This window comes from Coturnix japonica, chromosome 5 (genome assembly GCF_001577835.2).
Source record: "Coturnix japonica isolate 7356 chromosome 5, Coturnix japonica 2.1, whole genome shotgun sequence".
In the NCBI taxonomy this organism is placed as follows: domain Eukaryota; kingdom Metazoa; phylum Chordata; class Aves; order Galliformes; family Phasianidae; genus Coturnix; species Coturnix japonica.
This window is the reverse complement of record NC_029520.1, coordinates 51,231,687-51,246,163: the sequence shown is the minus strand read 5'-3', so window position 1 is coordinate 51,246,163 and position 14,477 is coordinate 51,231,687. Positions and strand designations below refer to the sequence as shown.

At 49.8% G+C, this 14,477-nt stretch overlaps 1 protein-coding gene across 4 annotated transcripts in view; it reads left to right on the top strand.

Annotated features, from left to right (window-relative positions):
* Positions 1–14,477, top strand: part of SAMD4A (sterile alpha motif domain containing 4A) — a 61,912-nt gene that overhangs the window by 33,010 nt on the left and 14,425 nt on the right. For 2 of the 4 annotated variants that reach the window (XM_015865818.1, XM_015865815.2), the window contains exons 3-4: positions 1,834–2,352; positions 12,868–13,131. In XM_015865818.1, the coding sequence (XP_015721304.1) occupies positions 1,834–2,352; positions 12,868–13,131 (783 nt within the window). The remainder of the gene's footprint in view (positions 1–1,833; positions 2,353–12,867; positions 13,132–14,477) is intronic. The other 2 variants (XM_015865820.2, XM_015865819.1) reach the window with 1 other exon arrangement.

Here is a 14,477-nt window from a genome sequence, read left to right as displayed (position 1 = left end):
GTGTTGCTTCCAATTCCACTCCTTAAGCTGCAGGCCGTGCACATCTCTGCATGCACTGAGCACCAACATCTTGATTCTGCTGCCAACACTACAGTTCCATCCCACCCAAAGCAGTATCACACGATGGGGAGCAGGGATGGGGGGGAGGCTGGGGCTGCAGGGAAGTATGTGCCACTGTAGAAACTTCCAGGGAGAGCCAGCAGCGCTTCCAGCAAGCCATCTAGTGGCTTCCTATTAAAACAGTTGCACGCCTGGAAATGGGAACGTGAGGCTGGAGTGTTTGCTACTGCTCACTAGTGCTTGTGTTGAGGAGCTGATGTTAGGGTTTGTTTGTTTCGACTCTTTGAAAGAGTAGATAATGGCAGGACAAGGGGAAATGGTTTGATATTGAAGGAGGGAAGATTGAGGTTGTATATCAGGGGAAGTTCTTTACCAGCTCCATCCCTGGAGGTGTTCAAGGCCAGGTTGGATGGGGCCCTGGGCAGCCTGGGCTGGTATTCAATGTGGAGGTTGGTGGCCCTGCCTGTGGTGGGGGGGTTGGAGCTTTGTGATCCTTGAGGTCTCTTCCAACCCAAGCCAAACTGTAATTGTGTTAGTCAGATGCTGAGTGGTGCCTTTTTTAGGGTCTTGGTGTAATAGGGTGTTGGACGTTTTGTGTTGGTTTCTGCACTTGGGTCTTCCCAAGGGTGAGCCTGGTGGGCTGACCCTACAGGTGGACATCAAAATCTTCATTTCATGGGAGTGTGTCCATCAAATACATCTATCACATCATCCTATTGATAGTGATTCTATCACTAACAAAACTCCAAGTAGCATCACCGTGCCCAGTGCTCCCTGCTGAGCTCACCTCCACGCTGACAATGGATCACCACTCCTGACTTCTCCCATATGGTTTTCTGATGAGCTGTGTGCCCACATGGCGGCTGTTCCATCTGAGTGTGTCTCTCTGCTTTGCTGGCAAGGAAGCCGTGTGCAGCAGCGCCTAATGAACATCAAGATGTACGGTGCTTGCTGCTGCTCCAGCTATTCACAGGCCGGTTACTCTGTCGCAGAGGGAAATTAAATTGTTCTTGACAAATCTGTGTCAGCAGTCACTTATCATCTTGTTATCTTCTGAGTACTTACAAGTAGTTTGTTTCATTATTTGTTCCATTGGTTTTCCAGGCGTTTGAGTTGAGTGACCAGTTTATAATTCCCTGCCTTCTCCCTTTGCGTATTTTTTAAGCTAGACCCTGTGTTTGCTTTTTTCACTGCTCTTCCAAAGCCTCTCCTATCTACCATAAGCTAACAACAGCCCTGCGGTTGCTACAACGGAGCCCTTCCCTGAATTCCTGCAGGGCAGGTTGTCACGCTGCACAGCTTGGCTTGCTTGTCCCACACCTCATGTCCCTGTGGAATGCTGACTTTTCTTTAGGGCTCACACCCTGTGCCAGCTCTTTTTCATTCCCTGTGGGTGCAGGGTACCCAGTGGCTGTTGGTCCTGAATTTGGAGAGCAGTGACCCCCAGCTTGACACACATTTGTGCTGTAGCATCATGCATGCAGGGATCCCTTTGTCATGTTGTATTTACCCTCTCTGAGTTATATCATACAGTAGAATGGCCTGGGTTGAAAAGGACCACCATCTAGTTCGAACCCCCTGCTGTGTGCAGGGTCACCAACCAGCAGCCCAGGCTGCCCAGAGCCACATCCAGCCTGGCCTTGAATGCCTGCAGGGATGGGGCATCCACAGCCTCCTTGGGCAACCTGTTCCAATCCATTCATTCATTCATTAGATCTGTCTGCTGATCTCTCAATTCTCTTTTTTTTTTTTTCCCCTCAATTCCTTCAACAGGAATCATTAACCAATGGCAACAGGAATCCAAGGATAAAGTGATTTCCCTCTTGTTAACCCACCTGCCTTTACTGAAGCCCGGAAACATCGAAGCAAAAGTCGAATACATGAAACTCTTGCCTAAAATCCTGGCCCACTCGATCGAACACAACCAACACATCGAGGAGAGCCGGCAGCTGTTATCCTACGCCTTGATCCACCCGGCCACCTCGTTGGAGGACCGCAGCGCTCTGGCCATGTGGCTCAACCACCTGGAGGACCGCACGTCAGGGACCTTTGGCAGCCAGGGTAGGGGCCGCTCGGACTCGGTGGACTACGGGCAGACGCACTACTATCACCAAAGACAGAACTCCGACGATAAACTCAACGGATGGCAAAACTCTCGAGACTCGGGCATAAGCGTCAGCGCTTCCAGCTGGCAGGACAAAAACCTGGCCTGCGAGAACGGCCATCTGCCCCTCTACTCCTCCTCCTCCGTCCCCACCACCATCAACACCATCGGCACTAGCACAAGCACCAGTAAGTACCTGGGAGCTCTGGGGAGCTGGTCCCACCATCCCTCTTTGCCACGGTAAGCAGAAGGGATAATTTCCTTCAGGCCACAGAAAACTCCCTGGTTTTGGTATTTTTCCCCTGTCTGCTTGTTATTATTATTTTTTTATGTATATAATTTCCCACCTGCCTTTTTTTGTCTTTCTGGTTTTCTCCCTTTAATTCTGTGGGTGTTTATAAAGGTTGCTGGAGAGGACAGAAAAGCAGCCAGAAAGCTGTGAGAGCAAAACGGTGTGTTATGGAGGGCAGCCCCTTCTGTTTCATGCAGCTCCAGCCAGGTTTTCAGCTCCAGAAGTTCCCAAAGCAGGCAGCTGATGCTTCATTTCCAAAAGCAACCTGGGGACCTGGAAGGGGATGGGATAAGGGCATTGTGTTGAGAAGCAGGGCTGGGTTCTGGAATCTTTGAGAACAACCCCTTTAATCTGCAGCAGGGAGAGGTGTGAAGCTGGTGGTGACTGAGAGGATTAGTTGTGAAGTTCTCTGTGTGGATAAGCTATGAAGCTCTTCCTTATTGAGATCCTGCCAAGTTTTGGTGGGGACAGCACAGAGCTCAGCCCAAAGTTTGGACACTGGGAAGGTGCCGTGGTTGGGACTTTGTCACTGGTGGTGAATGGAGGTGTAGTGTTCTTAGAGCAGCTTGGGAGAGGAGCAGAGCATCTTCTCAGTGAGCTCCTGCACTGTGTGGTTGTTGTATCCTTGTCCCTAATGACACATGGCTTCTGCTCAGAGACCTTCCTTGGGTTCTGTATCATTGGATCTTGCCTGATGGGCCATGCAAACAAGCGCGTTCCCCTAACACATGCTTTTTGTCCTCATTTTAGCACAGTCTTCTCACCCTGCCCTTCCCCGGCTCTGTTCAACCCCTCTCCACCTGTTACTGGGATGTTCTTGGCCAAAGCACTGACAGTCCCTTCCTATTCCTGTCCCAGGGCTGCTTCACCTGGTTCCTGGTTCCCTGCTTCTATCTGTGCTGTTGGAGCTGACTAATAGCAATAAATGCCCATTCCTCCCCAAAATTTAGTATGCTTTTGCTCCCTCTCCAGCCTTCCCCACTGGGCACCTCCCTAAGACACAAGGGATACAGGGAGCACTTGCAGTGAGGCATTGGTTTCTCCATCAGCCTATGGAAAGAACCATGAAATGGCTGGAAGCTGTAAAATGCTTACTTATGGCTGTTGTTTTTTTCCTCTCCTCTAATCAGTGCTTTATTAGGTTGTGTTTTAAATGAACAGCAACAGGAGATGCAGTTCTGAATTCATATGCAGCCCAGCCCCTGCCTCTCCAGCACCCATCTTTGTCACCTAGCAATTAGCAGAAAGGGATTTAGCAGCATCTCCACAGGCACTGGTTGATGTTCCCATCCTGTCCCATTAACGAAGCTCTCCTGGCTTAGAGCAGATCAGAGAGCAGCACGTGTGGCTTTGGAACCAAGTCAGGCAGAACTGGGAGGTGATACAAGGGTTGGCAGCAGCTCTGACTTCCTGGCTCCTGGTACCTTGTGATTGCACAACATGGGGCTTCTTCATTGCCTTGCATGGGGCAGAGGAGAGCTGTGTCAGAGTGACCGAGCCGCATGGGAAAGGTTAAACGAGTGAGAAGAGTCATTAATACATTTGCAACTGTACAGTTAAACCTCTCAGTGTCTATTTTTCTTATTTTTTGTTATCCCTCCTCGTGATGTTTGCATGGCTGGAAGCTTTGCGTGCCAGGGAGGGGATTGGAATAGGTGGCTGCAGGAGGGATTTGGGTCCTTGCATCGTGAGCTAGAAGTAGGGAGGTATGAGCTTAATCTGAGGATGATGTGGGTGAAGGTGACACCAGCTGTGCCAGTGGCTGTCCCAGTGATGTGCTCCAGGGAGACCTGAGGTGTCATGGAGCTTTGGGATGGTCAGCCAAGAGGGGAAAGACCTCACTGATCCAGGTCAGGCTTGCAGGAAAAGAGCCTGCGACAAAACAAGCTTTGGCTGCAGCAGGTTAATCATTGACAAGCTGGGCAAGAAGCGCTGGGTCTTAAAGGACACTTCTCAGTAAGCTGCTTAATGTGAATTTGTTGTATGGCTGTGGCCCTTTGCCACAGTGGTCCCAGCACAGTGTCCCCCACCTGGACCAGGTCCCCCTTGTGTCCCCACAGCACCATCACACCCATGTCATTCTGCTGTGGGATTTAATCACAGAATCGTTTAGATTGGAAAAGGCCATTAAGATAACAAGTCCAGCCCCAACCCACCCCCACCATGCCCACTGACCATGTCCCTCAGTGCCATATCATTGGACTGCACAGCTCCTGCTGGTTCATTTGGGTGGCAGTGAGCTCAGACAACCTGCATGTGCAACCGGAGGCCATGCTCTGTGTGTTTGGTCCTGAGTTTCCTTAGTGCAATATTTACTTGGACAGAAGCACAGTGAGTCCACAGATAGATGCTCAAAACCAAACACAGCCGGCCAGCCTTTGTCCCAGCCCCTCGAATCACTCACTACATCCATAAATCTCCTATGCCAAAGCAAAGCCCTCAAGCACTCACTATTTATTTAGGTTTTACTGCTATTCTTGTTGGGTTCTCCTCTCCCCAGGAGGTGTTGATGTGGGCAGGGCTCAACCTATCAATATCTGCTTCCAGCACCAGCATGGGGCAGAGCCCTTCCTGGAGGTGCAGTGTCTGGAGGTACCTGTGTCTGATGTGGTGGCACAATTAAACTCAGTTGAATCAGAGCAGAGCCCCAAGCTCTGTGCTCAGAGCTCAATGACCAAGAGGCATGAAATAGAAGCTGTAGAGGAGTGTTTCTCCTGGGCTCTGACCCTGTTCTCTGCCATATGTAATCGGTTCCATCTGGGCATGATCTGGCTTCCAGCTGGGTTTCTTTTGTCAAGTAAAAGCCCAGCACAGCTTAACCCTGTGTTTTCCCCTCCTCTGCTCCCAGTGTATCACCAAGGGATAGCTGTGTTACTTCTTTAGTTGATTTATGGTGAGATTTTGCTGCATTCCCACCCCTGGTGTAGAGCCAGAGCACATAAGGTCCCTGTGGAGGCCAGGTCCCCAGACAAGCCAGCCCTACAGAAAGCCTCATTCATAGAGAATTTCCCCCAGATACTTGAATGAAATCAGGTGAAATGTGTGCATCACAGATCAGTGATGGATGGATGAGGTCAGAGACCTCATTATGGAATATCCCACAGAGAGTGATCCTGGGCGTTGAGGATGTCATCAGGCAGAAGAGATGTCACAGACCCTGGTATTCCAGTGTCACTGCTCTGAGCAGAGCTTGGACCAGCACTGACAGCCACACTTCTGCTGCTGAACAAATGTGCATGGTGCAGTCTGCCATTCCCACAGATTTCCCTGCCAGAAAACCCATGTTTGTCTCCAAGGAGAGGAGGAGAGTGAGCGGTACGATACAGAGGAAATCTGCTGCTATGTAACTTCCTCATCCCACAAGAGAAAATTATCTTCTCTTGTCCTAAACCTGAAGAGAAGGAATAAATCAGCCTTTGATGCAAGCCAGCAGTGCTTGCTCTTGCCCGGATTCCTTTCTCTGCACTTACATTGCCAAATCTTGCTGGATTTTTGGGGATTTATAGAATCATTCAGGATGGAAAAGACCACTAAGATTCCCCAGCCCAACCCCACCCCACCATGCCCACTATCTGTGTCCCTCAGTGCAATATGTCCATAGTTCTTGAGCACCTCCAGGGATGGGGACTCTGCCACCTCCCTGTGCAGCAGTTCCACTGCATCACCACTCTTTTCAGAGAAGACTTTTTTCCTAATTTCCAACCTGAACCTGCCCTGGCACAACTTAAGGCCATCATCTCTTGTCCTACCACTAGTTGCCTCCATTTACTCCAGTTCTGAGCTTCCTGGTGATGAGAGAACAAAGTGGTGGGGCTTTTCCTCATCAGGGAATTAAGGTAGAAATTAAGCTTACCATGGACTGAGTATGAGTATCTTGATTTTTTAACCCTCAGTGTCATGCAATAGGCCATTGCCACAGGAAGGAACCCACCAATGGACTCAGTATCGTGGCAGCAGGACAGGAGCTGCATGTTTTAACCTTGGTTTGGGTTGGGTTGATGGGCAACTTGCAACTACAACACTCCCAGGTGTAGATTTGCTGTCGTGCGTGGAGGGAGTTGTGTGTCGATCCGGTGCCCTTCAGACATCGCCGTACTGGGATGGGGTCCCTCAACACACCCTCATTGCTTAGGGATGGCAACATATGGAGGTTATAAAACCTTAGTTGCACTCTTATGGTTTTTGCTTTTTTCTCTCTTTCAGTGATTGGTTCTGCAAAGCGTGTTGGCCTTTATCGTGCTGAGCCTTTCAGCCATGGTAGAGCAAGGCAACTGTTGTCTTTCTCATGCCCTCTAGTGTTGCTTGTAATGATTGGAGAACATTTGTAGGAGTTGCTGTTTGCCGGAGTCCCTTCACTACAATATCTCACTTGTTCTGTAGCTTGAAAACAGGAGGAGGCGTACAGAGAGAAGGTGTGAGCAGAGTTGTGTGAGCGGGGTTGTGTGAGTAGAGTTGTTTTTCCAGATCCATGCAGAGTACACACAGATATACCAGCAGATGGGACCGAGAGGGGGAGACAGCGTCTTCTACATCAGCACTGAACATCAGGTACAGATTTCCTGGCCCTTCTCTAAATTCACTTTGCTCCTGAGAGATGTGGCCCATTAACCTGCAGAGCATCGCTTAGCAAGGCAGGGCTGGGGCTTGGTGGAAGACAAGAGATCCCTCCATCTCAGGAGCATTTGGTGGGGTTGAACCAGACTTGCTGTGCTGTTGTGCCTTCAGCTTTAGGGGCATGAGATCTGACCCTTGCCTGTATCCTTTAGCTATCAGATGGAATGGCTCCTTGCCTTCCTGGCTCGTGGGCTTCCAGGAGGCCATCACATTTGGGAAGCCCTCTTAGAAACATAGAATCATGGAAGCATTAAGGTTGGAAAAGACCACTAAGATCATTTACTCCAACCATCAACCCCTCCCCACCATGCCTTTTAACCACATCCCTCACTGCTCTTCTAGCAACACATGGGGATGCTCCCATCCTCCTGCATTGGCCCTGGGGGTTGAATAGCTGCCAGCAGGAGGATGCAGCTCCTTTGCTGCCTCTGCTTCCCTTCCAGCTGCTGAGGTGCCTCAGGGGGACACTGAGAAGCAGCAGCAGTGGTTTTGTGCCTTATACTGTGGTTCTTGGGATTCCTGTCACCAGTGAATGGTGTTTTTGTCCTGGGAGCAGCACAGAGAATGCCAGCACTGCTGATTGATGCTCTGTGAGCTGTGAGTGAAATCAGACATCCCCACTAATTCTTCCAGCCCCCTCGGCTGCCACCAGGGTTTCCTGATGGATGGATCCTCTTAGAGCTGGGTGTATTTCACCTGGTGCCCACTGGCACAGACCGCAGTGAGCTGTAGTTGCTCATGCACTGAGCTCTGCTCTCCCCCTCGGATCTGGCAAATAAATAACTAAAGGAAGATCAGCTCTGCTTCCAGCAGGAGGGCAGTGATGCACACACACGGTTTGGGTTTATCTCATGTCAATCCCAACTGCAGCACTGTGCTGGGAATGGCTGAGTTATCCCAGATCCGCAGCGTGCAGCTATTTAATTAACTTCTGACTTCTGGTTTAAAGGAGCAGCGTGCAAAACAGTTATTTACTTCATTTGGAAATCCTTTTAATCGTTGCTGTAATTACAGCTTCCTGCTCTTTTTTTGGATATTTTTCTTAGCTGGGGGGAGGAGGGGGAATATTTGCTGTTCTCCTTGTGGTTATCACATCCTTCAAATTACTAAAAGAGGCTGGGATAATAGGTCTAGTGATTATATATAGGCACCATCTGCTCTGTGGCTGCTTCCTATCAAAGTGCAGCGAGGAGAGCGCAAGGAGGATATTTTCTCTCCAGCTATATTAAGACTGTTTCCATCTCGGCTCCAAAGCAAAGCTCTCTGAATGCAAATGGATCGAATGCGCTGTAATCAATGGCTTGTTTTTGGCAGCCTTGAAGCCAAGTCTTTTTTTTTTCCCTCTCTCTTTCTTTCTTCCTGTTTTTTTTTTTCCCCTCCTCAAATTTGCTGTTCCTATTCATTATGCAATTCAGTGCTCAGTGTTTGCTTTTAATTGCGGTCCCCGCCGTTTGCTGAGTAATGCAGACTCGCGTTAGCACGGAGATCCCTGCTGAAACGTCGGAGGAAATGCGGGTGTTTCAGGATGATTGGGGTGGATCTGTAGCACACACGAGCTCTCGGTTTGCAGAGGAGGCAGAAAGCTGAGATGGGTTGATTTGGGATGACAGTGGGAAAAAGGCAATGTGATAAGAGCTCTTGGGTGGTGCTGATGGAGGTTGGTGGGGACGGTGCATGCCCGCATCCTGCTGAGCATCCCGGCTGGCTGGGGCTGGGCTGAGATGCAGAGGAGCATCTAAATGAGCAAAAATGGGCTAAAAAAAGGGAAAAGTGAGGAGAAAATCCCAGTTTGGACAAGTCAGCGAGCGTGGAAGAGATTTCAGTACTGTGTGGCACAGCAGCTGGTCCTATTTCAGAGTGAAAACATCCCTTTCAGATGCAATCATAGAATTATAGAATCATTAAGGCTGGAAATTCCCAACCCCAGCCCACCCCACCATGCCCACTGCCCACGTCCCTCAGTGCCACATCTCCATGGCTATGGAGCACCCCCAGGGATGGTAAACCCACCACTCCTGGGCAGCTGTGCCACTGCAGCACTGCTCTTAAAATAATAATATAATATATTAAAATAATAAATCCTTCCTGATACCCAACCTGATCCTACCCTGCTGCAGCTTGGGGTCATTCCCTCTCACCCTATTGCCAGTTAACCTGGCATCCATCTCTTCCACTTGACCTGCTCAAAGTCCTTTGCTTATCCTACAGGTTGCACATTGCTCTGTGGAGGCACGTTGCCAACTTAAGTCTTCCAGCTTGGTCTCTAGAATAATGATATGGAGGATGGAGGGGGTTTTCCATTCAAAGAGTATTATGTTGTAGAAGCTAATGCAGGTGTTTCTCAGGCTGGGGGTCTTACTAGTGGCCCATGTGATGCATGTTGGAGGCATCCCACAGGGTTTTGTCTACATCCAGGCTTGAAACATGGTTTGCAGCTTGCATGGCTGCACTTGACCACACCAGATACCACCCTGGGTTTGCCAAAGGGATCCAGGAGCTCCTAGCAAAACTTAATTCATTCTAAGCTAATGGCTGAGGCTCTGCTTAGCACAGAAGCATTATTATTAATGGATCCGAATTCCCCGGGGGTGATTTGTGTATGAATGTATGAGAGAAACTGTGTTTCCTGGCCAGGAGAACAGGGCACTGCACCCACCTGGCTCAGGGCAGACCCGCTGCCCCCCAGTGCCCATTGCCTGCTCCATTCCCAGCCCAGCCTGGATGGGGCCCCACAAGAGCTGTGACACTGACAAATGGGTTATTGTTGCTCTGTCCAGTGCTCTTCTTGAACAGGAAACAGCATTTTAAAGCGTCGTGGGGTTTTGGTTTTGGTGTTGGGTTGGTTTTTTTTGGAGTTTGCACAACAGGCTTTTCTGCTGTCTGTGCTTCTTCCTGATTCCTTGGCTCAAGGCTCGCTTTGCAGTGCGGTGCTTTCCCTATGCAGCAGTTAAAGGGATGTGAGGTTGGTTTAAAGGGCACCTCAGCAGCTCGGAGTGTCACCCCGAAGCCAGATTATGAGGTGAATGATGCTGAACCTGAGAAGCATGGGGGTGACCCGAGTTTGCTCCTCTCTGCTCTGTCCCTCCTACAGCATCCCATAGCCAGGAGCCTGGATGCAGACCCTCTCCCTCTCTACCCCTTTATTTTTGTCCCCTGGAAACACGACGCCAAGCTTGATCTGAAACCTAAGAGTGCTTCAGCAGCACCGCACGCATTTCTCAGTGCTGGCTCTGGGTTATTTATTATATTTTTCCCTAGGATGCCAAACATCTCGAGCTGATCTCACAGGCAGTGAGGCAGACAGTTATATTTAGCAGTGATGGCCAGGTTGTGGCTGTCCATGGTTTGGGTGTGATTTAGGAGCTTTATTGCAGCAATGGGCTGAGGCTGCTCAAGATAGAGCACGTGCAGCGCATTTATTTTAGCAGAAGACCAAAGGAGCAGATTATACCAGCTCAGCCTTTGGCATCTCCAGCTTCACCTCAGACCACCCAAAAAGTGCTCCAAAAGCAGGGAAGGAGGTGATGCTTTCAGCTGCATCTGTTATTTCAAGAAGCAGAAAGCAGAAGCACAAGCAGCAGAATTCATCAGCGTGCCAACAAATGGGCACCAGCAGCGTGGTCTGCATGGGTCCAGAGCAACAAATATGATTCATGCTCCTGACTTAAGCATTGCCTGCCAGCTCCAGGGCCTCCTACCACTCTTACAAAGTAAGATTGTAATGTGCAGCATCCTTTTTTGGAGGAGTTTCCCTACAGCATCGCTCAGGAGCTGTGTGAATGGGCTCAGACAGCAGCCTGCTGGATGCTGCCTTTGTGCTATCTCAGGAGAAGAAGTGGAACTGATTTTTATGTGTTGCACTGGGTGGTTTCTAATTGTTCCTGACCATCCTGCAGAGTCCATTATTTTTCCACCAGCTGATGCCGGCTTCTAATTAGGGGATGTAAAATGAAGATGGAAGAGCAGCACTTTGCAAGAGGATGGCTGCTCAGGAGGAAATCCGTGCTGGATTTAAGCCCAGAGCATCCTCTTACTTGGGGAGAGGACAGCTTGCAGGCAGCAGCGCTGTGCTCCCTATAAGCTATCCTATGATGATCCGACAGTCAGCTCACGCCCTGCAAGCTCCTGTGCTGCCCATACCCCATTCCTGCACCTCTCCTCTGCACAAGTATTCCCTTAAAGGAATTTATCCTACAATAATTCAGGTGACCTCAGTCCCCTGGATGTTACAGGGCTTGGCACAGTTCGGCTTTCCTGGCCGAGCCACCAGCACTTAAATACCTCATCCAAGAAAATCTGAAATACTTCTGTTTTCCCATCAGGAAGTGCTGCAACTTTAGGAAACGCTGCTTTGAAAACAATTCCAGGTCTGCACTGACGTCCTTTTCTGCCAAGAGGCTTCTGCAGGGCATCTCTGTAGTTGTTAAATGGGAAGAGAGCAGATTCCTCACCACCAGCCACTCCTTCTGCATGATGCTTGCAGTACGTGCCAGCAGGGAAGGCACCCTCAGCAATAGGAGCACTGGAGATGTGCAATGATTACCCCACAGGGGAATCATGGACTGGGAGGGCAGTGAGGCACTGGCACAAGTTGCCCAGAGAGGTGGTGGTGCCCCATCCCTGCAGACAGCCAAGGTCAGGCTGGATGGGGCTGTGAGCACTGATGGAGCTGAGGGTGTCCCTGTGCATTGCAGGAGTGGAACCAGACAGCCTTTAAGACACCACTCCCTGGGCAGCTGTGCCACTGCATCACTGCTGTTTCAGAGGGTAAATGGTTCCTAATATCCAACCTGGAGCAACTCGAGGCCATCACCCCTCACCCTAAGTGCAAGATTTCAGCTTGATGATAACTTGAGATCTGTAAGACAGGATGCTGTACTTGACTGAGAGGCAAGGAAATACCCATCCATTGTAAATGCTTTCTCAAGAAATAATTCCAAATGCCAGCAGTCAGCCTTTGCTCTTTATCCAGCATCGTCAAAATCATCTGTTAAAAAGAAATTGAGCTTGATGCTATTAAAATTTCAGGCATACAAACATGCAGAAAGCTGGGAGGGAAAGCAAATCCGAAGCTTCCCAAGGAGAATTCTGCAGTCGGGGGACTCAGACTCACCTCCGTGTCCAGGCTGTGCTTTTCCTGCTGCTTTGCATTTTGCTTTTTGGGGGAAGTCAGCGTGCAGATGAAAGCGTGCCTGCTGGGCTGGGGAGCGGGGATGCTCTCATTACTGACGATAGCTCAGCTGACTGCAGGTGCTTGGTAGGACTTCAAGAGATCTGTTTGGGTAATAAGTTCCTCCACAGTTACCTTAGGCAGATGAGCAAATGCTCTTGCTTCAGGGCACGAGCTGAGTGCTAACCCAGAGGGAAAAGTTTCCCCTTCTGAAAAGCTTCCAAGGGTTGGTTCTGGGGCAGCGTGATGGTAGCAGGGTATTTAATGAGCTCAGCGTAGCTGCTTGAAATTTCCCATTCTGCCTGAAATACCATCCACATCCTCCTTGCCAGGCAGGCAGCGGCTCCTTTTTTTTGTCTGGAGAGAAGCCCGTGGCCCACCCTTCCCAAAGCTTCCCCATGGAGCTCATGTAATCCCATCTTGTTGCAGGTACTGGGAGGCAAAGAGTAAAGACAGGGCAGGATTCCAGCACCCTGATCCCCATGAAGCCCCCGGCACTGTGCCGAGTCACCACCCATTTGATTTTTTTTTATATATAAACCTACATATCTATATTTTTTGGGGGGACTCTGCTGCATCCTGGGCCGCGAGGGGGGAATAACCTGTTTGATTTTATGTTTTTTTCAGTTCTCTCAGGCCAGACACACCACAGCCCTTTGAAACGCTCTGTGTCCCTTACCCCACCCATGAATGTGCCAAACCAGCCTCTAGGACATGGATGGATGTCTCATGAGGACTTACGAGCTAGAGGACCCCAGTGCATCCCTTCCGATCATGCCCCCCTGTCTCCACAAAGCAGTGTAGCCTCTTCGGGAAGTGGTGGGAGTGAACATTTAGAAGATCAGCCTTCCGCTCGTAACACATTCCAGGAGGAAGGGAGTGGTATGAAAGGTGAGTGACAACTGAGATGCCTTCCCCCCCCTTTTTGCCCCCGTCTGCTCTCAGGATCTTTTTGGGGCCGTTTTGGGGAACACGGGCTTTGGTTGCACCATTGTTGGCGTCATCGTTGCATCATTTTGGTTGGTCTCACCATTGTAGGGTGATGGGTTAGGCTCCAAAAACCTGCATTTTCTCCATATCCCGTGGGTTTTAGCTGCGAGTAGTGCTCTCTTCCTCTTCCATTTATCCAATTACAGTGAAAAATAAGTTTAGCAAGTCACAACTCATTCATCATTGCGGTGGTTGATGTGACCAGAACCCCACCAAGTATCTGGGGCTCAGGATGCTTGTTTGCACTGACTTTATCTGGTGTATTTTGGTATTTCTTCCCATTTTGCCTGCTTTTCACAGGGACTTTCAGTAAGTAAGGCAGAAATGAAACCTCGTTGCTGCAAAGATGGAGGGTAGACGTCAGGCTGTAGGGGAATGAATGGCTGTAACAGTGTGGAATGGGCAAACTCACAGCCTGCGTGTTCTTGTGAGCAGAGAAAATGACTGGAAATGAACTCACAGCTAGCGGAGACTTATTTAAACAACTGCTGTCAGGCATGCAGCGTAAAGCAGTGCCAGCAGGAACAGTTGCTTCTCATTAATGCAAAGCGGCTCTTAAGCGCGAAGACTGATGACGTACCAGAATAAGGAAACGTACTTTTCAATAGTCACAAGGGCTGATTTTGTTCTAATTGCAGACAGATCTGGGTATGGATGAGTCCTCTGTAATGTGGAGCAGTATTTGAAGTGGCATGGTGTGGCTTTCTGTGATTTACATGGAGGAAATGCATGGAAACACTCCTGGTTTGCCCTGTGATGCTGAGTGCTGAGCCCCATCCCTGGTTCGGCTTTGCCCTGGGATGTTGCCTTGGGGCAGTGGCCACGGGCTGTGGATGTGAAAGCTGGGGTTTCTAATGGGCTCTGCTCACTAACAAGCTTGTAATTAGGGAGCTTGGGCAGGGAGAGCCACCTCAGGGCAGGTGGCACAGAGTGTGTCTTCCTCATATGACATTTCTATGGGTTTCTGCTGGTGGGGCTCTTGGCTGAGCTTCACTCTGCATGACTGCGACCTGGGCGGGTGGTAATTTTCCCAAAGAAATGCATTGAATCCCCCACACCTCACCCTATGGCCAAGCCCACTCAGTTTCCTTTGTAGAACCAAATACAACAACCAGAGGTGCTGTTGCCCATCAGGATCTTCCTCACCCAACCCGGTCTCTTTGTAACCCCTTCCCCTCCTCTCCCCTCTCAACATGATGCTTCATTCACATCCCTGCTCTGTTCCCCCACTGCTGAGTCAGCCAGTC